Source organism: Lichenostomus cassidix, chromosome 24 (genome assembly GCF_008360975.1).
Source record: "Lichenostomus cassidix isolate B80296 chromosome 24, HeHo_3.0, whole genome shotgun sequence".
Taxonomy (NCBI): Eukaryota; Metazoa; Chordata; class Aves; order Passeriformes; family Meliphagidae; genus Lichenostomus; species Lichenostomus cassidix.
The window spans coordinates 3100139-3123591 of NC_139504.1; the positions used below are offsets into that span (position 1 = coordinate 3100139).

Sequence of the window (23453 nt, forward strand, 5' to 3'; positions counted from 1 at the left end):
TCGGGGGTCCCTGTCCATGGTCTCAGTCCAGATTCTCTCCTGGGGGTGTCCCTCTCTCTGGGAGGTCTCTGTCCGTGCTCTCAGTCCCGGCTGGCTCCCGGGGGTCTCTCAGTCGAGGGTCCCTGTCCGTGCTCTCAGCCCGTGTTCTCGCCCGGGGCTCTCAATCCAGGCTCTCTCCCGGGGGTCCCTGTCCGTGCTCTCTGCCCATGCTCTCAGGGGTCTCTCTGTCGGGGGTCTCGGTTTGGGCTCTCTCTATCGCGGGTCTCTATCACGGCTCTCTCTCTCTATCGCGACTCTCTCTCTCTCTCTCTCTCTCTCCCTATCGCGACTCTCCCCGAGCTCCCACAGGCCGTTCCCCCCCCCACGCCCCACCCCCTCGCTCGCGCGCTCCCCGTCGGCAGCCAATGGGAGGCGGGGGCGTGGCCGTGGGGCGGGGCGCGGCCAATGGCGCGGGGCGGTGGGCGGGCCCGGGGCGGGGCGGCGCGCGGTGCCGCTGCCGGCGGGTCGCGGGTTCGGGGCGCGGGGGGCGCGGCGGGCCCGGCCGGGCAGCTCCGCCATGTGGCCGTGCGGGGGGCGCCGGCAGCGCCGCCTCGGGGGCGTCGCGCTGTGCCTCGTCGTGCTGTGGCTGCTGCTGCGCAGGTGAGACCCGCCGCGGGGCGGGGCGGGGCGGGGGCGCGGGGGTCGCGGCCCGGGGGCGGCGGGCAGGGCAGGGTCCCCGCTGGGCGCTGGTGGCCTTAGGCGGCTGTCGCTGCCCCGCCGGGCCAGGCCCTGCCGCCGGGAGCGGGGCTGGCTGCGGGAGAACTGCGCATGGATGCAATCGGCGGCGCCGGCGGAGGGGAGAGCGGTTATATTAACGTGTTTAACGTGATTAACGTCCGGGCAATTAACGGGCGGCGGCCGGGCTCGCTCGGATCCCATCCTTTCCCATGGGAGATCCCGCTGCCATCATCCCTGCGGGGAGCGGCAGCGTGGGAAGGAGCGCGGCGAGGAGCGCCGTGCCGGAATTATCCAGGGCTTAAAATAAATGTTGCACCTGATGTGCACAGCTCGTGTCCACCAGCAGCAGCGAGGGCCGAGGAGAGCCCCGCTTCGGGGCCAGCGCCGTCAGCCAGGGGCTGTGCTGGGTTAATGCTCTCCTGCCGCCCTTGGCTCGGGGCAGCTTTACATCATCGCAGCGCTGAGGGATGATATGATGCACTTGGCCAATCAATCGCTCCGGCAGATCTAGCCCAGCTCTGGGGCTCTCGCAGCAGCGCTGTTCCCCTCTCCCCAGCCTCCTCCGGGGCTGGCTGTCCCTGCTGTGTCCCTGCAGCACTGCCCGCCCACGGCCCGTGCCCACCTCTCCTGTAAAACCCTCTTGTCCTCCTTCTGCTGGTCCTGTCTCACACTCCAGACCAGCAGCTGTTCCTCTGTAGCCCACCAGTAATAGCAAGAAGTTGTTCAGGGTTCTAGCCTGAATCCCATGTGGTTTAGATCATGTTCATTTTGGGGGTGATGCTCTTTTCCACCGTGTCCCATGTTTTAGCCAGAGTGGCTTCCCTGTGCTTGGTGACAAAAACTCTTCAGTCTGTGACAGCAAAGTGCTGGAGAATACATGGAAGTATGGATATGTATGGAGGTGTAATACAGTTATTTATTGCCAGCTGGATGTTTTATAGCAGGTTCTTAAAATCATAGTCAGAAGAAAACCTGATCCTCAGGGCGCTGGAAAAGCTTTCATAAATCTTTGCATAATTAGGAGCAAAATTTTTGCACAGCTGGCCTTGGGTTTGTGCCACCTGGGTTCTTAGGGAGGATTATTGCAAACTGATACCTGATCGAGGCGTGGAATTGTCTCCTGTAAGAGTGTGTCTGTAGAACACTGCATCCTGAATAAACCACTGCAACCTGAATAAACTGAGCTACAAAATGTTGTGGCTGTTGCCTCAGCCATGCTCTGTGCAGGGCAGCGAACTGGGAGCCAGGGCAGCTCAGAGCTTTCACTTTCCTCTGGCCAGAGGAAGCCCAGAATAAACAGCAAAGCCCTCGGAGGTCTCAGTGGAGCTTAGGGATTAGCTGCAAAGTCCCTTGTCCTCTGAAGCGCGTCCTTTAGCATCAGAAAAGAACTTAATGGCTTTTCCCCCTGGTTTGGCTGTTTTCTTTTTCTGTCAGCTTTTTCTGCCAGCTGTTCTGGATGTGGGGTGGTTGAGCACCAAAGGTAAATCTCTCTGGCAGAGAGGACTTTAGCCACATTTGTGTTTCACAGGCCTGAACAGCATGGCTGTTTGGTTTAGAAGTGAACTGGGACTTTCCTTTTCCGTGTGTTGTATTTTGCACTTCAAATTCCATCTTAAAAGGTCTTTTTCCATCTCATTGGAATTGTCCAACCCCGCTTTAGAATCTCTGCTCTGGGGGTATTTGGTAATTGATTGGTTGGGGTTTTTTTGCAAAACAGACTTTTCTGAAGCAGAGATGAAATCACAGAATAGTTTGGGTTGGAAGGGATTTTAAAGACCATCCAGTTCCACCCACCACCTTCCACTGTCCCAGGTTGCTCCAAAACCTGTCCAGTCTGGCCTGCAGCACTCCCAGGGATGGCTGCTGAGGTGTACAAAGAAGGCTAGTAACCTTTAACAAAGCAAAAAACAGAAAAAAAGGTAATTTTCAACCTATGCTATCATTAGAGGTGAGAAAAAAAGTCTACTGGGAGCTATAAATTGCTCCCAGGAGGAAGTGCAGAGCCCAGGTACACTTTGAACAGTGGCAATCCAGCTCAGGGGAACAGGATGAAGCTCTGCTGAGTCACAGAAGTGGTTTTTTCCTGAGGTTATGTGAACAGATCCTAATGAGAAATGGGGGTTTCAGGATGTCTAGGATAATGTGTTGAAAATATTGGGATCTGTAAGCTTCCTACCACCCCTTCTCAGTGAGAAAAAGCACTGGAGCTTGGGAGTTTTAAAGTAGGAGACTTGATGGAAATGTGCCAAGTTAGTTATGCCTGGGATTAAGAAGATGAGCTTAAGTGATTAGTTTATTTTTATCAGGCTGTGTGTGTTTCCTGAGCACAGCCTTCAGTCTGGCACCACTCAGCAGCTCTTCTGTGTGCAGCAGTAATTCAGGGCTCTACCTTGCTCAGAAACAACTTGGAAACTTAGCTGTTTTCCAGCCTAATCTTTAAAAATTGGGAGTTTTGCATCTCCAGACCCATTGGAGCTTTCCACCTCAAGCTTGCCACCTAAAATAGCAGATGTAGCTGCTGGTTTGGTTTGCAAAAGTTAAAATTTGTAATTTAGCAGAATAGGGGGGCAGGTGGCCATAGGATAACCTGTGTGTGGTTTGAAAACCCTCTCCCCTGCTGCTAAAATTCGTAATAATTCTTTGGGAGCAATGCTGATCCCAGATTTTCCCGTAATTTCCCAGCCTCATGTCATTATTCTCTGGCTGTAGCTATTTCTCTTACATAGATAAGCAGTTTTGGTCCTGTTCCCACTCAGGCAGTCACCCTTTTAATGTAGCACATTGGTGTTTTGGACTGATTTTTGGACTTATTTCTCCTTCTTGAGCTGCACTATCATCAAAACCTGTTATTCTTACCCCACCTCCTGAGTGGATCCATCACAGTCTCCTTGCTCAGCACTGTTCCTGTGAGAGGTTGGACAATCAGTTGACTGAAGGCAGTGAATATCTAATCTGGCTTCCTTTCCAGGTATTACCCCTGCCTGCTGCCGGTTGTTTCAGAGCCCTGTGAGAATGCTGTGCTACTCAGGTACCCTCTGAGCTTGTCAGCCAGCCCTGCAAGCCTTAGATTTAGTTCCTTTGTAGTCTCCCTGTCTTGTCAGAGGACAGGCAGGCTGCTGGTTAGCAATCCCTGTAAGCCACGAGCTCTGAGCATCCTCACCCTCTGCTAACAACTGCTTTACACATAGTGTAGGCAGCAGCTGGAGGCTTAGGTGCTCCTCTCTGCTCTCAATGTGATGTTTTTCCCAAATGTGTGGGTCACTCCTGCTTTCTGGAGCTGGGAATTCGTGCCTCACATCTGGCTCTGATAAAGGAACAAGCTGCCATTGTCTGAGTGTGTATTCAGAGCTGTGCCACGGGGGTGGTCTGAGGGAGGCAGTGACACTGCTCTGTGCCTGGCTTGTTGATAAAATGGGGTTTTGCTCCAGCCAGAGTGAGCTGGGGAGCCTGTAAGGCCGTGGGCAGTGCAGGAATTGACCTGAGGGGAGCTGTGACAGCAGCAGTGCTCACCCTGGCAGGAGTGTCCCTGTCCCTGTGGCTCTGGTGCTTTTGGCAAATGGCATTTGCAGGATTAACATAAGCAGTGATATGGCCAGAGGTAAGTTTGTGGTGACAGCTGGCTTAGTCTCTCCTGGGTGATGAATATAATCCAGGGGGTTCATTAAATTGAGGAAAAGGTTAACTGTTCACAGGGAACTGCCGAGGGGTTTTTATTTTTCCATGCCTTGAGCTGGAAGATACCAGAGTCCACAAGATATTCAGGATGGCAGTGATGAGGTGCAGATGCTGTTGGAACATGGATCTGGATGTGCCATCCTACTGCAAAACAGGGAGATTTTAAATTCCCTAAGTTAGGGAAGTGTTTGTGAGTATTGGGAGAGAAAACTTCCCCATCCATGATTTCAGCAAGTGAGTTTCATGCTCTGTTCCTGAGTAGTGTCAGTTGTAGAGCACAGTGGTTTGGGACGTTCAGGGGGAAGCTGTTTGTGAAATAAATATTAATCCACACCTTGGGAAGATCTTCCAGCTGCCTTAGAGCCTCCTGAACAATCTGTGTGCTCTGTGGTTTGCTTGAGCAGCAGGAAGCTCAGAGCTGGTCCTGCTGGGTGAGGTGGAATGAGGAGAACACATTTCCTCACCAGAACTGACTGCTCACACATCTCCTTTTCTCTTCCAGGTTTAACTGGAGTGAGCTGACCCCTCTGGGGCTGTGGGGGAGGACTCTGGGCTTGCAGACAGAGAACTCCCAGTTCCTGCTGGAAGGGATGCCCTTCCGCATCTTCGGGGGCTCCATGCACTACTTCCGAGTGCCTCGGGAGTACTGGGAGGATCGGATGCTGAAAATGAAAGCCTGTGGCTTAAACACCCTCACCACGTAAGAGTCCTCCCTGCCCAGCCATTCTCCTCACTAGGGGGACTTGGGCATCATTTCCAGTGGGCCATAATGATGGGTTGCCATACTTCTTGTTGTGGGAAAAGACACGGGAAAGAATAGTGGGGTGTGAGGTTTTCTTGGAGCATCCCAGACCTCATCCTTCACCTCTCCTGCCCTCACTGTGCCTTTCAGGTATGTGCCATGGAACCTGCATGAAAAGGAAAGAGGGAAGTTTGACTTCAGTAAGAACCTGGATCTGAGGTTAGATCTGCTATTAAATGCTCCTGTTTGGAGGGGAGGGAGTGTGGGAGTTTTGGGTGGAAATGTTCTTTCCAGCTGTGCCTTGATCAGGCAATGAGAACTCATTCCTTCCCCTGCCTTCTGGAGTCCTGGGAATTGATTTACCACCAATCCAGTATTGTTGGTTCATCAAACAATTCCCTTCTGGTTTTGGTACCTGAATTTCCTGGGGATTGGAATATTAGGAGTGTGTGGAGTAGGGATTCTGCAGGCAGACAATAATTCCTCTGTCTGCATCCCCAGGGCCTTCCTTTCCCTGGCAGCTAAGAATGGACTGTGGGTGATTCTGCGTCCTGGACCTTACATCTGCTCGGAGTGGGACCTTGGGGGTCTGCCCAGGTGAGTGTGGAAGTTGTTCAGTTCAGGGGAGCATTTGGGACAAACAAATCCCAAACCACTGATCATACAGTTGAGTCTCCTTCAAAGGAATTGCTTTGGAATGGCTGCCTGCTGGATGGGGATATTTATTTTCTGTGTCCCCAAAGCAGGTGAATACTCATTGTCTTATTGAGCTCTTCTAATTATTTTTTGAGTATTCATCCTTAAAATAATGATTGTGTTGTGGTATAGTGGTGACAGCAAGAAAACAGGTTTGGGGAAACCCATCTTGCTGTTGCACCTTGAATCTGTATAAAATGAACAGGATTTGCAGCTTGATGTGAGAATTTACTGACCAGAGCCAATAGCCATCTCCATGTTAGCTTATGAGAAATGCATCTCTTGTCATATCACCCATGTGTTTTTTTATCAGATGAAAAATTCTGATAAAGAGCATCATTCTCGTTTTACAGCTAAAGAGGTGATGATTTTTTATCATCTATGCATTTAGCATAGAGTGGAGTCTTTCAGACCTCTGGAAAGGTATTAGTTAAGGCTTCATTTTGCAGAGAAAAGGAAGATGCAGGCTCATTTCCCTTAAATTGTTACAACATCATATTGTTCTGCTCTTCACTAAATTGCCCTTTTTTCTGTTAACTCCAAACAGAACCAAGGCTTGTAAATCAACGGTAGAAACAATGGGAACAATTACAGAAAGCTTTGTTTTGGGAAAGGATTGGGGTTTTTTGAAGGAGCAGTTGGTTATAGAGTGCCCTTGGGAATGCAGGGAATTCACTTCAGAGTGATAAGATTAGCCTTGAAATATTATTGGTAAAGGTGATGAAATGAGTGGAGGCCTGACATGCAGAACAAAAGGAGGAAGGGAAATTCCCCAAAGAGGATTGGGAATTGGAGCCTGGACTTATTTAAAAGTGTGAGTGTTGGACATGTGGTGTCATTGGTGTCACTGCTGCACTATGGGCTTGGCCAGGTGACACCAATGACTCCTGCCAGGTGTGACTTGATGTCAGAGGGTGAAACACCTCTGCTTGACTGGACAGGAGCCTCTAACACATTCCCTCTCCTGCTTTCCATAGCTGGCTGCTGCAAGACCCCGAGATGCAGCTGAGGACAACCTACAAGGGCTTCACGGAAGCTGTGGATGCCTATTTTGACCACCTGATGCCTGTCGTGGTCCCTCTGCAGGCAAGCACAAGCCTTTTCCCTCCCCAGCAGTGGGAATGGCTGCCCAGGGCAGTGTGGGCTGTGTGTGACAGCAGCAGGGGGAAGCAGTGCCAAGTTTTGCTCCTGGAATCAGCTCCAGGAGTTTTGCTCCAGGAATTTTGCTCCAGGAATCAGCTGTTCCTGTTGTCTGTGTCAGGTTGGGAGCATGAGAGGGTGGAGCTGAGTCCATCTGATGCTGCTGCATCTTTGCAGGGTGATTTTGGTCCCTGTGGTTGGAAATCACAGTGAACACCTTGTCCCTTTTGTCCCCCACAGTACAAGAAAGGAGGTCCCATCATTGCAGTGCAGGTGGAGAATGAATATGGTTCCTATGCCAAAGACCCCAACTACATGACCTATGTCAAAAAGGTAATGGTGACCCTTTTACTTGTTTCTGTGTCAATCTCTCCCTTAAATCACCTTCCTTGCAGTGCTTTCTTTTCTCTGTATAACTTTTGAGTGGTTTAAGAGACCCTTGAAAGCACCAGTGCCTTATCCAGCTGTATTTTCTTTGGATATTTCCCCCAGGAGTGGAATAATTGGCACATGAGCCTCTCAGTGCTGATAAATCTGTGTTCCTTTGCCTTCCAGAGCAGAGGGTGATAGGGATCTGGGGAGTGCCTGTATTGCAGAGCTGCCCTTGGAGAAGCTGTCACCTGTGGGTCCTGATTTGCCTCTCTCAGATGATATTTGATAAAGATTTCTCTCTGTTGACTTTCCTGGGAGGAAAGTTGATAGGAGCAACCCACCAGCAGTAAACTTGTGTAATCTGGGGCTCAGCACCATGCAGGTTAATTTGCCCAACAACTCCCTTACCCCTCTCAAAAAGAGATTAAAAAAAAGAGATTACACTGTGCCCTGGTGCTCGGAGTGAGTGATAAGGAGCTGGCCTGTGCCCAGATTCTCCTGCTGGATCTCACAGCAGTCTGACCTGTTTGTTTGCCCCCAGCACGAGTGCAGGGCAGGCAGATAACAAGATCTGCAGTGTGTCTCACAGGGTTTGGGGTTTAATTTCTCCTCACTGAATGCTCAAAGGTATTGCTGCACGTGAAGGGAGTCACCCATCCAGTTTTGCTCTTCTGCTGTAGGATTATCAAATCCTTCTGAAACCTTTTGGGTACCCCAGCTGCACCCTGAGCACTCTGAGGCTTATGTTGTCCCATTGCTCAGTGCTCTTCAAACAAATAAATAAATTTTATTTTTAAAATCAATTTTAGAAACGAATAAAAACAAGCAAGGCTCTTCAAACAAATGAATCCCATGGCAGGAGTGCTAATCTCCTTAGGGCCATGCCTGCTCCTGCCCCAACTCCATCTCATGATTTAACTGTGCTTACAAGGTAAAATATGAAGTGTATGTACAAACAAATTCGAGATAATGCCATGCCAGTGGTTCTCAGAACCCTAAATGAAGAGGACACAGAGACTCTGGGTTTCTGCACAGCCTGCAGGCTTTTCCTTGCTTTTCCATGGCTCGGTGAGGAAAGAGCTTGTGCTGTTTCAGACTTGTCAGGACAGATTCCCCTGCCAGGCCTGTGGGTGTATTTTTGCAGTGCTGTTTCATCATATTCTGGGGTTGTGTGCAATTTACAGCTGAGGAAGTACAGAAGAGTGGTTAGAGATGAAAAGGTGGGAAAGCAGGATTTGCAGGGCTTCTTTTGGGTTGGAGTGGGATCTGGTGTGAGGTGGGGCTCAGAGTCTTTGTTCTGGTTTGTGGCAAGATTAATTCCCATCTAGCATCTGTGACCAAGCTGCAATCTTCCTGGAATTCATAGGCTCATTAAAAACACCCACAAGTCACACAAAACCTCAAATCCCCTGTGCTCTTTTGGGTGGCAGAAGTGAAGGCCATGAAAGGCTGTATTGACATGACCCTTCCCACACAGAGCTGAGCTCCTATTCCTGCTTCTCTCTGCGCCCTGGGAAGCATTCAATGTGTGGCAGCTCTGCTGTTTCTCCATTTTGCACTTCCATTCCACAGGAGGGGAAGAAACAGCATTAATGCAGTGCTCAACGAATTACCTGAGTAAAATTGGTTAGAAATTCCAGTTCCCTCAGCAGCTGGATTGTTGGATTCCAGCATGGGTTTAGATATGAATTTAGTGGTGATGGGTTGGTAAAGTCTCCAGGTCCTGACTCTGGGTTGGCTTTTTAGCCTCTGTGTTGCAACATTTCTCAGATGCAGACACTGCCATGCCCAGGTCTGCTCTTTGTACAGGCAGGGGCAATAAACAAAGGACTTTATCACCATTTCACAATTAGTAATTTACACTGAAGAGGCTGAAGCCTTGTTCTCCGAGCTCCTGGGAGCTGGAGGAATGACTTCCCATACAGGTACAGTGAAATGAGTGGTTAATTAACAACTCAGGTTTCCTAATCTCTCCTTCAAACATCAGCCACTGTTCTGTTAAGAACCAACTCCAAGAGAACAATCCTGATGGGAAGAACCTCGTGTGTGCAGGTGGATTTTAAAACCTTAGAGTGCTGTTTCCTCCAGTGCTATGATGTTGAAGAATCATTAATTTCATTGATTATTGAAGAACATTGGTACCTGAGCTGTCCTGTGAGGCAATCCCTGGGAAATCAGCTCTTCCCTCTTTTCAGCTTCCACAGCAGGCAGGCAGGAAGCCTGAGCTGCTTTTCCTTTCCTCTTTCCACCTGACTCCCTCATTTGATGAAAGTACTGAAGCTATTTATTAAATTAATCTCAAGCTAAAATCCTGAAGCTAGATGCATCAGTGAGAAACCCATCCAGCTTTCTGAAACAAAATAAGATTTTCCAGTTGTCTTTAAGCTGGAAAAAGTAGGCAGGGAACCTTCAGGAGGAATGGGAGATGTCACAGGAATAATATTTCACACCAAACCACTACCAGGCTATCCCACAGAAGGTGATTCTGTACTTTAACTCTTTAATATCCTGGGAAATGCTAAACTGTATTAACACACTGGCTTTTGCTCTCTTTAACCCAGGCCCTGCTAAGCAGAGGGATTGTGGAGCTGCTGATGACCTCAGACAACAAGAATGGGCTGTCCTTTGGCTTGGTGGAAGGAGGTGAGTGCCTGAAGAGGTGATCTCTGGGGAATGTGGCTTTGGAAGGAAACCAGAGCATTAATTCACCCTCTGCACCCTGAGTGTGTTCTGTTTGTGGTAGAAGAACCTCCTTGGCTGGGTGATGCACCCAGGGCAAACCCAGCCCCTCCCCAGGAGGGTTTAAAGTGATTTATTTTCCACAGAAAGTGTAACTCTGAGTTTAGGATTGGGCATCTGTGCTTTGCAGTGAGTCAAGAGATGGCAGCACCCAGCATTTTTTAATGTTTCACCAGGTTGCAAGGCTGAAAATGCTCCTTATTGCTTCATTTCAATATTTATTAAACAAGGTCCTCAGCAATTACTGACAGTAATAACTCGTTCCTAAGGTAGCTGCTTTGCAATTAAAAAGAGAAGAAAAAAGTCCGTTAAAACCTTGATTCTGAATTCTACATTTAAGTAAATTCAGCAGTAGTTTGTGGGGCAGAATTATCTTCTCAGCAAGATTATTTTGGGGTGTAAAACCTGAGATGGGCAAAGGAGGGTGCAGAATGCAAAAGGATGTCCATTGCTCTTTCACAAAGTATAATTCTATCAAGTTTTTTAAATGCTGCTTAGCACCTTCCTCCTTTCCCCTGGGAAGAAATGGAGGTGCAGCATCTTGAGTTTCACTGAGCCCTAAATCTGACTGCTGGGGGCAATGAGTCTCAGAATTCCAGGTGATTTCAGCTGGATTTACTCTGTCCTTGGCCTCTGCTCTCCTTTCAATCCCTGCCAGTTGCCTGAGGAGTAATTGCTCCCCCAAATTAAGGGTACAGGAGCTTTGAGTGCTCCTGTCACTGCTCACTCATAAATAATAATTTTCCAATCTCAGGCATGGAAAAGATTAAAGGGAAAGACTTTTCCCTCCTTTATTCCCCTCCTTTTTGCTTTTCCGTGTCAGTATGAAAGCGATAAATTCATTAACTGAAGTCTCAGACCTTCACCAGCATGCTGATCTTGCCTTTTGGATTTTTTTGGGTCTGCAGCAGTTTTCAGCTGTGACCACACAGAGTCACTCTCTGCCTGCCACAGAGCTGTCAGCAGAAGGGCTGGTGTGGAAATCCCTGCCTAGCCCTCATCTCCTGAGGGAATATTTGCTTCCTCAGAGCTCCTTCTTGTTCAGAGTCATGTTTTCCGTGATGTGCTCATGCTGGGAGCTTTTCAGTCCCAATTTGCTTCTTGGATGTCACAATCTGCTCATTAGAGCCAAAGTGTCACTGAGCTGATGTAGGGAATAGGAATAGGAATAGGAATAGAGATAGGAATAGGAATAGAGATAGGAATAGGAATAGAGATAGGAAGGGGCTAAAGGACAGTGAAGAATCACTCCCCATCCCTGCAAGTGTCCAAGGCCAGGCTGGAACAACCTGGGATAGTGGAACCCTGTCCAGGGCAGGGGGTGGAATGGGATGAGCCTGAAGGTTCCTTCCAGCCCAAAGCAATCTCATTCCAAGGGTCCCAAGCTGATCTAACCTGATACAGCCCTTCTGGGAGCTTGTGGGTGACAAAATAAAGCCTCTGGTGTTCCTCCAGGCTGTGGCTGAAGGACCATGGTGGGGAGCCTTGTGTGTATGTGTGGAAGGAACATCCTGGGAGAAGGATAATAAGGCTCTGGGGAATGGCTCTCTCTTTTCCTGGGCTGTTAATCTGCATGAAAAGCAGAGCTGGGCATGTTCTCCTTCAGAATTGCCAGCTAATGTATTACATCAGTGCTAAATCCACGTTTTATTTTGTTCTCCCTTCATGTTTTCTGTGCTGAATTCTCCAGCTCAGCGCACTACATAGGTCAGCCTATTAAAATCAAGGTATAAATAGTGAGGAGTGAGCTTTTTCTTCTGTAAATATTCTGTTTGAAGTGCTCTGCCTGACACAACTGGGGCTGGGTTTGATACCAGCTCTCTTGTTGGAAGTCAATTTTTAATGCCGAATCACATCATCGCTGCTGTGTTTTCAGAGCTTGTTTGGGAGAAATAGCAGCATGACCAAGGGCTGGGAGATAGGGAAATGGTTCAGATGTGTGCCAGGGGCTGGGACTCTGATCTGAGATTAGTGACATCCTCCTGTCCTGCAGGTGTTCCCGTGCAGAGCCTGAGGATGGGCAGAGCACAGAGAACTCTTCCAATTCCAATTCTCTGTGGTTCCCTTGTCCTGTGGTTCCTCTCGCTCTCCCCCACAGACATGACAAGCTGTAAGATATTGCCTGGGCAGTGATTCCTGCAGCTAAAGCCTGGGAGAGCTGTGTTCCATCCAGACAGCACTTTCTAATAAATTTGCCTTTATGTGGTGCCTTTTATGAGAGGATCTCCAAGTGCTTCACAGGCTCTAATTAGAGCTGGTGACACCCCAGGAGCTGCTCTGATGATCTCTCTTTCTAATGTCTCTGCACATTAGAGCTGAGAGATGGCCTGGGAGTGTTCCACTGTGTGCTGTGGTCCAGCAGGATTCTGCATTCCAAATGAAGGCTTTGATGGGAATTTCTGAGGTTGTTTTGGTGGTTCAGGAGGTGTTGCAGTTCCTTCCTGCTGGGCTGATGCCTAAGGGGATTGTCCCCTGGACAATTTGTGTGAGTCTAAATAAATGCATTTTTCTTTTCCCACCAGCACTGGCCACTGTTAACTTTCAGAAACTGGAGCCTGGGCTGCTGAAATACCTGGACACAGTGCAGGTAAGGTGCAGAAGCACTTTGTTCATCCACATTTTCCAGGGCAGCATTAGAAGTAAAGCACTGATACTCTGTTTGGGTTTTTTGTGTTGATTTGGGACCTCCTTCTCATTAGGCCAAATCCTTCTGGAAACAGGGGAGGAGGATTTCAGTATCCTGTCATCCAGCACCTTCTAAAAAGGCTTCTCATCCAGCTGTGCCCTGTGTTTCAATGTTAGGGGTTAGACTTCTTCAAATGTTGATACCCAGGAACATCCCAGTTCACAGTTCTGACCTCTCTCTTGAAATTCCATCATCTTTATCCCCAACTCTCTACCCTGGTGATGCTCTTTGCAAACTGCTGATGTGCTGCAGGTCCTGCTGTGCCCTGTGATGGGTGTTCATTCTCAATGCCTCATTCCGTGGAGATTGATGAAGTTTTAGGGTGTCACTTGAGCATCTTTAACCCCTCCATGCCATCAGAGGTGTGAATCAGGGAGGGAATTAATTAATTGCCTAATGAACACTTGTTGTGAAAAGTATCCTGATTGTGATGAGGGAGTAGTGATGAATGGCAAGTTTTGGGGTTAGTGACAGCTTCTCTCTCTCTCTGCACGCTCTGCCCTCTTTTCCTGTTGCTCTGCTTGCTCCAAATGGGAGTTGTGAGCAGTTGGGATCTTCCCCAGCCCTGAACAATTCTCTTCTCACCTCTTCCTTGGCTTTTGCCTGGCTGTGGAGGGAAGCCTTGCTGCTGGCATGCTGAATGTTTGATCTTACAACTTTCATTTGTTTTCTTTTCCTCTACTGGAAGTGCTTTCACCTCCTTTAGTCTTCCAAAATTCCCCAAACCTTGCAAATGAACAGAAGGTGGCACTTTCCCCACCAAATGAGCGCAACATGGCCTCAAAAAAGCAGCTCCTGCTTTGCCACACTAATTACGAGATAGGAAGTGTTTGTAGGGATTATGAAGCTGCTTTATCTTTTCCTTGTTTGGGGTTTTTGTTCCAGAAGGTGATACGATTCCTTCTTTGACTGGTTTACTGGGGAGGGATTGATTAAATGTATTTCCAAGAGCTGGAACATTTTGATGATTACAGGCAGTTGTTTTCACCTAATGAAACAGGAGTTTCTTCAATGCCACTTAGCTCAGCCAATTCCTATGGCATCATATAAAGCCTTTATCAAATAAAATGCAAAACTGGCTGGAAATAAAGGCCATGAGGCTGGAGGGGCAACCAGGCTGAGCCCACATTGCTGGGGCAGGTGAGATCCTGCAGGAGCACAGGGAGCTGGCAGGCAGTGACAAATGAGAAGCAATTGCTCTGTGTGCAGAGCCTTTAATGAAGACCTAATTCCTGCAGATTCTTCCCTGCCAGCACCATATGCAGCATTAAAAAGGCATTAAGCAGCTCAGGTCTGCTGTTGTACCTTGGCAAGCTCTCCCTGCCCTGCACCTGCAAACTCTCAGCTGGCAGTGGCGTGGCAGATAAGCAGACGTTTATAAATGTGTGTTTCTAGCAGAAACTAAACACTGGCAGTTGGTTTGGCTGTTTGCTGCAGCTCCACCAAACAGCAGCATGCAAGACTGTTTGAGAGCACCTGACTGTGTGCTCTGTTGTTCTTGCTTTGTGACCAGCAGAGGCACAAAGCTTTGCTTGCCTCTTCTGGGCATTGCTGGCCCTCAGCTTCTTGTTCCTCACATTCCCAGAGCTCCTCAGGTGCCTTTTTGTCTGTGCCAGTCGAGAAGAAAACACTCCTGTAAAACCATGTCAGCACACTGCATTTGAACAGTGCTTCTCTAGAAAAAAGAATGGGTGAGTGCAGGACTGCCCCGAATCCATTACAATTCTGTTTTTCTTTTGACAGAAAGACCAGCCCAAGATGGTGATGGAGTACTGGACTGGGTGGTTTGATAACTGGGGAGGTCCTCACTATGTCTTTGATGCAGATGGTGAGCTCCAAATGCTGTTCTTGTAGAACATTTTACCTCTTGTGGGAATATGGTGAATTAAAGCCCCCGGTGAGTGCAGCACCTTCTCCCTGGTTTAAAAGCTCATTAGGAAGGCTACTACTAAAAAAATAATCCAACAACTCCAGAACCCCCAGGGCATCTAAAAAGCAGTGAAAACAGAGCTATAGAAGTCGTTTTAACGACTCTCTCATCCTCCTGCAATTGTCTTTGTAATTGGGTCATTAGTGTGTTCAGTTTAGGAGTATAACTGAGGAGTCCTTACACCTCTTATGCTTAAAAGCAAAATTCTTGCTGGAGTCCACGAGCTTTACTTTTTCTCACCTGGAGGAGAGGATTATTTGAATGCATTAATGCATCAGGAGATGTGCTGCCCTTATTGAGAGCAAGATATAAATCACAAGTCACTGTGACTGCACAGCAATGACAGGAACCACAGTGGGTCTGGTTTGAATTCCTGGCCCAGATTTGTGCTCCATGGCCTTCCTGGCACTGCCCCTCTCTTGCAGAGATGGTGAATACTGTAGCAAGCATCCTGAAAACAGGAGCATCCATCAACCTCTACATGTTCCACGGAGGCACCAACTTTGGCTTCATGAACGGGGCTTTGCAAGCTGATGAGTACAAGTCAGATGTCACCAGTTATGGTGAGTTTGTTGTCCCTGCCTTGCCTGTGCACCTTCAGCTCTGACCAGCCTGGGCCAGTGACAGTCACAAGGGACACTGAGAAATCATCAGTACAGCCAGTTTGTCAGGGAGAGATGAGGTTGAACACAACTCAGAACCAAATAGGGAACATACTTCAGTGTTTCCAATTCCCAGCCCATTCCAGGATGTGGGGGATTCCCTTATTCTGAATTGTGAATTATCTGTGTCACAGATAATGACTTGGTATCTCTTCTTTCAAGGGAGAGATGGTGATCCAAAACATCATTTTTAAATTTTACCAAGTCAAATTGTGCCATAAATCTCTTTTCATGCCAACAGCCCTTGGCCAAAATGGTTAATTGCTGACTTTATCCTGTGTGAAATTCTGGATATGTGCAAATTGCATCTCTACAATTGTGTTCTCCTTGGTGAATGGTTCATCTCTAAATTAAGGAATTCTATGGCTGTTTAGTGATTTTCACTCAGATTAAAGTGTACAGGTTTCCATCATGCAAATATGCCATGAAAATTGTGCTTGGGGCTTTTATTCCTTGCATGAAGCCATCCCAGAGCTGCTTTATGTTTTCAAAATGTTCATGTTTTCACATGCTGTGCTGCTTTTGCAGACTATGACGCTGTGCTGACAGAGGCTGGAGACTACACATCCAAATTCTTCAAGCTGCGCCAACTCTTCAGCATGATCATCGGTAATGACAAACCCAAACCACTGCTCCACCCTCGCTGTTCCACGAGGGAAATGTTCCAACTGGCCTGGGACTCTGCTTGGCTGGGAATTAAGGATGGACCTTGACTTTGTGCTGTCTGAAATCATCATTCCATGTTTGTTTTCACACCCCAGGTCAGCCCCTTCCTCTGCCTCCCATGATTGAGAGCAAAGCCTCCTACGGTGCCATCCTGCTGCATCAATACATCTCTCTCTGGGATGTGCTGCCAGCTCTCCTGCAGGTACTGACACCTTTCAATGCATCCCAGACCCAAAAGGCATCACCTCCTAGGTGCTAAAGGCAATTTGTGTTCTTACCCCTCGAGGATGAGTTTGGGAAGTGTTTTGTGAAGTTTATGCAAAGGCAGCAAATATTTTTTCTTGCCTTTTCCACTGCTGCTTCTGTTCTCTTGGAATTGCAGTTTTGCAAGGCTTTGGCTCCTTTGTCTGGCTACTTTGGTGTAGCTTTCTTAGGGTCAGGAGGGTATTTGGGTTGGACCAGAGCTGGGGAGGCTCGGGAGGGAAATATAAACAGTGGCAGAGTGGAACAAACGAGCTGCCAATGAGAGAGGCCACTGCTGATGCTGAATTTTCCTCTCCTCTGCAGCCTGTCAAGTCAGAGTTCCCTGTGAACATGGAGAATCTGCAGCTGAACGACAGCATTGGGCAGCCCTATGGATATGTGCTCTATGAGACTGTCATTTTTGGGGGTGGCCAGCTGCACACCAGGGACCACGTGAGGGACAGGGCACAGGTAGGAGCACAGAGCTCCCTGGGGCTCCCTCTGCTTGGGTGGAGGCAGAAATGGGGGGAAAACATGAAGTTTTAGATTAGGAGTGTGATCCACTCTTTCTAAGCCTCAAACCTTATCATTTCTAATTAAATTTGCATTTCCAGTCGCTAAAACTTACAATATCTTTAAACATCAGAATGTTGAATATCCTGAGAAATACTGTGATTTTTTTTATTCCCACCTGAACTGGCAGTGACACAGTTAGGGACACTTGAGCTGTAGTTTCAAGTAAGTTTCAACAATCTCCTCCCCAAATGCAGCTTGAGTGATGTGGTTCTGATGGAATTGATGAGCTCTGCTCTCCTGTGCTCTGTTCTGCAGGTGTTTGTGAACACCATGTATGTGGGGGAGCTGGACTACAACACCGTGGAGATCTCCATTCCTGAGGGACAGGTAACCTGGGGATTGCTCAGTGTGGGGAGAACAGGATCACTAAAGAGGGAGAACTCTCAGAAAGGCATCCCCACCTAACCCAGAGCAGCTTGGTGTCCTAATCAGACATTGCCTCACTAGTGAAATAGTGGGTTTTCACTGCCAGCTTACCATTTGTGATTGAAAAGTGGGGTTTGAATGCTTTTCCATGGAGAAAATTCAAGTTATTATAGTACTTTCTGCACAAAATTTGCCAGCCTTTTTACCACAGCCACAACATGGAGTACCTGTACCCTATTTGTGCAGTTTAAATCCATGTAGGCTCCATCTTCCTTAGCACAAAGCAGGTTTTAAGGGGCTTTGGAGGCTTTTGAATCTCCAATTAAATGAGGGGGAATGTCTCTCTTTAGCTCTGGGAGGAGTTTTACCCTGGCAGAAGCTGGCACTAAGAATAATGCATTGACTGAGCACATTTCAGCAGAGCTGTGGTGGCTCTGGGAGCAGCTGAGGGGGTGGATGTTGCTTGTTCTTCAGGCTTGTGGGAGAGTTTATGGCATAACCCTGTCCTGTGTCAAACTCCATTTCTGCCTCCGTGGGTGAAACCAAAATGAGATTTAAAAATTCAACAGAAAAGAAAAAAAAGCCAGAAAGCTTCTGTGCAAAGGCTCTGAGTTCCTCACTTCTAAGTAAACTTATAATTGCAGCTGCCAAAGGTTGTGGTGCCACTTGAACTGTGCTGAGGCTGATGCAGGAGTGGTGCAGCTGATGCAGGAGTGGTGCAGGAGTGGTGCAGCTGATGCAGGAGTGGTGCAGCTGATGCAAGAGTGGTGCAGCTGATGCTTCTCCCTGTTTGTGTTCAGCAGGGCTTCAGGCAGCTGAGGCTGCTGGTGGAGAACCGTGGGCGAGTCAACTACGGGCTGACACTGAACGAGCAGAGGAAAGGTGGGTTTGGTTCTGAGCTCCAAACTCTCCAGAGTGCTCCCAGTTTAAATCCTTTAGAACTGTCTGTGTGCTCTGCACAGAACCAGCTGAGGGGCCAGGAGAGCTCTGGTGGTGCTGGTCAGGACTGGGAGCTGGTGGGAGATGTTGAGATGGAGGCAATGTGTTAAAAAACATCCTCACCTCGTGTCTGGAGCGATCAGAGGATCAGCAGTGCTGTTCCAGCCCTGCACCAAGGTTTGTTTTACGAGGGAACAGCTAAACCCAAGGCTATCAATGAATCTTGCTCTGCCCTAGGTTTCCTAGGTGATGCTCAGCTTCCCTTCCTCTTGCTCTGTGAGCACATTACTTCACAGGGAGGCAAGGAAAATACCTTTTTTAATCTGTGTTTTCCCTTGGGGGGTTGATGTTGCAGGATCACAGCATTTAAAAGCTCACACAGTGTCAGGAGGAGGGAACTGCATCCCCTTGAGCAGAATTGACTGAAATGCTCAAGCCTATCACACACAGTTGTGGAGCTGGAGCAGGCTGGTTCTGTTTTAGTGGGGAACTATGTGCAAAAGCTCTATAAAATAGATTAATGGGGTTAGGCATGTGACTGCATTGATTTTATTGAATGCAGAAAAGTTGCATAAAGCCTCAGTGCTGCTCAGGCAGCCTCAGGTGCTGTCCTGTGGTTAGGGCTGGATTAGAACCCAAGCTTTGCCTCCTACAGGGAGAGCAACTTTCCCAAAAGGGTGCTAAAGGTGAATGACTTATTAAGGTGCATTAAAATCCTGGGATGAAAAGCACTGGAACAGCTCTGGGCATCACTGCTGGGCCGTGTTAGATTTTGCTGTGCCTTTTGGAGAAGTGATTGACTGCTTTAAAAAAAATCTCTGCATGGTCAGCTCAGTCAAACCCAACAATCCCAACAGCCTGGGCCAGCAGGGTTTTCTGTTGGGAGGGGTTTGAGGTCTTGGTGAGCTGAGGGAAAGGAGGGAATGGAGAGGCCAGAGTTCAGTAATGCTCCCCACTCAATCTGGATGAGCAATGGGACCATATGGACTCTAATTCCACTGCAGAACGTGGCTGCTTTCCATCTCCTGCTGTTCCACATCCTCAGATAGGAAAATCCATCAGCTTTTGCTGTTTCTCAACTCTTCATTACCCCCATTGCTCTTGCAGGCTTAATTGGTGACGTCTTCTTGAATAATACCCCCTTGAGGAACTTCAAGATTTACAGTCTGGAGATGAAACCTGCCTTCATGAAAAGGTTGGTGGGATTTTAACAACTTTTTTTTCTTCCCTTCCTCATTTGAAACCACCTGTTTTCCAGCAGTGTTGTGTCTAACAGGGAGCAGCTAAAAGAGGCAACATGAGGTAACAGTGGGGAGGTGGATTTTTGCACTGATGAGTTCCTTGCTGATACCTTTGCAGGAAATTTCCTAAATGGAAATTTAGGGGGAAATCTAATCCCAGTGTGGAGGATTTAAAGATTTTCTTGCAGTCTGTACAGCAGGGTTAGATCAGGTAGGTAAAAGCCATGCTTACCCAAAGGGGAGGATCCTCACAAATGTTGGAAATTTTGGGTCTTTCTGGAAATTACCAGTCTGGTTGATATATTTAGTAATTCAGACTGGCAAGGGATGGATTAATTCTAGAAAGCTACTGATAGTGCATTAACAATCCAGATGGCTCCCTCTCTTTTATGTTGTTTTGCTTTAATTCAGGGAAGGAAATTTAGCAGGGAGAGATGCTGAGGAGCCTCTGTCAGCACATACAGAAAATGTTTAAGGCAGCAGATGCCCTATGGACTCTGGCCACAATCCAGAGACACTCTTTTCAGTGATGTTTTTCATACCAGAAAGCAACTTAAGTGAATCCCCCAAGATATCACAGCTGCCCCACTTTGTGTGGGAAGGAGAGAAGAGCCAACGCTAAACTGAAATGCCTTTTAAAAGGAAAAAAAAAGTCCACATTCTCAGAATTAAATTTCAAATTCAGTTTTACCAGGTGCTGGGGGGCTACCTGAAGGATTCTCATGGATGGGGAAACTCAGAGGCTTTTGGGCTGCAGGTTGTTAGAGGAATATTTCCAGTGAGGAGCATTAAAGCAAGTGAGCTGCCATGCCCAAACAAAAGCAGGATTAGTCACCACTACCCTCAGCTCCTGGCTGCTGACCAGCAGCTCTGAAACACAATCAGCTCCCAGTCCCCTCGGGGGAGGAGGGAGAGGAGTGTTGTGAAAGGAACTGTCACAGGCTTTTAGTTGAATAATTCAGTAGCAGCCAGGCTGCAGTGGATCAATAACTTCCCTGAGTCCAAGAGATGCAGTTTGTAAGGGTTGGAAGGAACATGTTCTGACAGAAGCTCAAGGCTTCTGTGGGATTCTACACTCCTGATTTCCTCTGCTGTTTGTGCCCAGCTCCCAAATTGTTGCCACAGGTAAGAAATAATGTCAGATTTCCCCTAATTACTGCAAACTTGCGAGGATGTGTTTGTGTTCCTCGACAGGAGCAGTGGCAGCAATGTCTGGTTTGAATCCTGTCAGTTCTGCAGTTTCCTTTAGCAAGCCACAGACATTTAAAGCACCCTGGCAGGTCTGAAGGATCCTCAGCAGCCAGCATGAAGCAGAGCTTTTATCACAGAATCCCAGAATGGTTTTGGGTTGGAAGGGACCTTAAAGATCATCCAATTCCACCCCTGCCATGGGCAGGGACACCTTCCCCTATCCCAGGTTGCTCCAAGCCTGGCTTGGAACACTTCCAGGGATCCAGGGGCAGCCACAGCTTCTCTGGGCACCCTGTGCCAGGGCCTGCCCACCTCACAGGAAATAATTTTCTATGAATATCCAATCCAAACCTTCTCTCTTCCACTCTGAATCCTCTCCCCCTTGTCCTGTCACCACACACTCTCGTAAAAAGCATTTCCCGTTGCTGTGAAGCACCAGAGGTGCTGACAGCCCCAGCTGTCCTCCTCTTGTCCCCCAGCTTGTGGATCGTGGAGCAGAGGCAGGATGTCCCTGTGCTCCTGGTGAGTTGTCCCTGTGCCCCTGGTGAGTTGTCCCTCTCTTGCAGCTTGCAGCGAGTGTCTGGCTGGAGCACAGTCCCGGATTATTTCGTGGGACCGGCGTTTTTCCGCGGCAGGCTGTGGATAGAGCACCAGCCCCAGGACACCTTCTTGAAGCTACAGGCAAGTCCTGGTTGTTCTCAGTCAAGGATTTAAAACAGTTAGTTAGAGGGACACCTGTACAACAGCTCTGCCTGATCTCTGTGGCTCTCCCTCTGCTTAGGGAAATATTTAGGGTGGAGAATTCTCCTCCAGGTAATTCTGTTCAGTCTGGAGAGGTCCTGATGAGAAACCATGTGCAGTACTGACCCTGCAGAGCTGCTAATGACCACTTCAGGCTTTTTTTACTGGCACACAAATGCCATTTTCTAGCTGCAGAGGAGTAATGGGCACAGAAAATAAAGGAGGCCCTTGTATAATCACTGTCTCCTCAGTGTGACATGGAAAGAGTCACTTCTTTGTGGCCTCAGCATGGAGTTAGTATTCCTGTCATCCTTCTGGGGGAGATTGCTCCTCCTGCATAGAACTTTAGATGAGATTTTAAGGATTATTAAACTTCCTGTGATTTCCCTCCTTTAGAGCCAAGGCTTGTGCCCATCCTTATTGTACTGCTCACTTTCCCATTTATTGGGAAAATTATGTATTTTGTAAATCAGCCCAGCGAGCAGCAATACAGTATTTCTGTCACCTGGGAAAGAGGTGAGGGCAGATATTCCATGCTTGGGAAGGAATAAAGGCCTGTCTGTTCCAAGGGATGAAATTCCCTGTAAAAGCACGAATCACAAATTGCACATTTTTGAAAGCTTTATCCTTTTAATTAGTACATTAAGGATAACTTCTGTTCAACAGGGCTTGTTTAAATGTTCCTGGCTGCAGGGATTTGCGCAGGGAAAGCAAGCAGAAAACCTGCAGAAAGTGGCTGGAAAGAATGCAAGTGTGAAAGCAGATTTGGTTTCCTGGGGGGATGCTAACGAGGCAGCAGAGCTGCATCACTAATTCTGTGTTCTGCCTTGATTCCAGGGCTGGGAAAAAGGAGTGGTGTTTGTCAATGGTCAGAACCTGGGAAGATACTGGAAAATTGGACCTCAGGAGACTCTTTACCTTCCTGGCCCCTGGCTACGGAGAGGGGGCAACGAGGTGAGAGGCTCTGCTGGGATTGCTCTGTGCCTGTTGGTGTTGTCAAAAATCCCAAAGAGCCAGCCATGCACAGGACATCAATTATCCTCCTTAGCTGCAAGCCAGAGCAGTAGAGGGGAAGGATCTGTGAGAATTAGGGAAGGTGCTGCTCTAAAACTGGCTCTGGCTCTGACAGCCATTGAGGGGTGCCAGGGATGGCAGCTGAGCTGCACAGCTCTGCCTCAGGTTGGAAATCAGGACAATCCTGACGTGATGCTGCCTCAGTCCTGCCCCACGTGGTGCCAGGAGAGTCTCAGCCCATTCACACTCACACTGATCCATCTCTGTCAGTGATGCTTCCTTCCCATGCTGGCAGCACTCATCTCCTCCTCAAAATATTTACCATTTTGTAAGAAGGGTTTTTCTCTGTCCCAGATCGTCATCTTCGAGGAGCGCACGGCAGGACGGATCATCCAGTCTGTGGACATCCCTTACCTAGGAAGGACCCAGTATGTGGACTGAGGAGAGCTGCTTTCCCACGTTTGGCTCATCCTGAACACTCCTGGTTGCATGTCTGGGGACGTGATGGCTCAGCACTGGAGCTGGCTCACCTCCACTGGAGCCAGGGGAAGGATTTGCCCTCTGGCAGTGAGGTGAGAGGAGAGGAGAGGCCCTGGAAGAAGCAGGGCTGTTCCATGGATGGATGGATGGATGGATGCAGCAGCTCATCTCCCTGGACTACTGAGGCCCCCCAGCCTGGATGGCTGTGCATGTTCTGCACCATCTGCTGGGTGTGGGGGAGTGAAAAAGGTGCTGGAGGCAGGTGAGAGAGAGAGAGAGAAAGAACTGAAGCCATCTGAACGGAAAGCTGAGCTCAGCTTTCCAGGGACTTCCCAAATGTGCTATCGCTGGCCTCCTCGTTTTTATAATTAGGGAGAAAATAGTTGGTGAACATGGGAGTAATCAGGTGTGGAAAACCATTTTGGTGCACTCTGAGGCAGATTTTAGCCACTCTCTTTGCAAAGAAGCCATTATGTGTTCCCGTGTTGGAAGCCAAGGTTGTTGTCAAATGACTTTTAATTTCAGCTTTTTTTTTTCCCCACTAAGTTTTACTATGGAGGTCATCTCTCTCTCAAAAGGAAAAACAAAAAAGTTTTAAAAAGTGAAATGTGTTTTGTCCTCTGTCGAATGTATCATT

General features: G+C 48.2%; 1 protein-coding gene across 6 annotated transcripts; it reads left to right on the forward strand.

The window, feature by feature from the left end:
* The first annotated feature begins 507 nt into the window (after window positions 1–507).
* LOC146427480 (beta-galactosidase-1-like protein 2) lies at window positions 508–23423 on the forward strand. Of its 6 annotated transcripts, none has more exons than XM_085081956.1 (20): window positions 517–639; window positions 3686–3745; window positions 4895–5092; window positions 5285–5353; window positions 5636–5731; window positions 6808–6916; window positions 7211–7303; window positions 9904–9985; window positions 12604–12668; window positions 14511–14595; window positions 15123–15260; window positions 15888–15968; window positions 16121–16227; window positions 16593–16739; window positions 17100–17171; window positions 18011–18092; window positions 19257–19344; window positions 21148–21262; window positions 22160–22276; window positions 22691–23423. In XM_085081956.1, the coding sequence occupies exons 1-20, from the start codon at window positions 557–559 to the stop codon at window positions 22775–22777; spliced, it is 1974 nt and encodes a 657-aa protein (XP_084938082.1). In that variant the 5' UTR covers window positions 517–556; the 3' UTR covers window positions 22778–23423. The 6 variants fall into 6 exon arrangements, with proteins under 6 accessions (XP_084938084.1, XP_084938080.1, XP_084938079.1 ...); XM_085081957.1 differs by having other exon boundaries at window positions 18014–18092; XM_085081958.1 differs by lacking the exon at window positions 3686–3745 and having other exon boundaries at window positions 508–639; window positions 18014–18092.
* The last annotated feature ends 30 nt before the right edge of the window (window positions 23424–23453 follow it).

Excerpts from the sequence above, each read along its gene's own strand:
- LOC146427480 (XM_085081956.1), top strand. The coding sequence starts at position 557 with ATGTGGCCGTGCGGGGGGCGCCGGCAGCGCCGCCTCGGGGGCGTCGCG. Across the intron at positions 14,596-15,122 it reads CTATGTCTTTGATGCAGATG|AGATGGTGAATACTGTAGCA; the intron begins GTGAGCTCCAAA and ends CCTCTCTTGCAG. Across the intron at positions 16,740-17,099 it reads ACGTGAGGGACAGGGCACAG|GTGTTTGTGAACACCATGTA; the intron begins GTAGGAGCACAG and ends TCTGTTCTGCAG.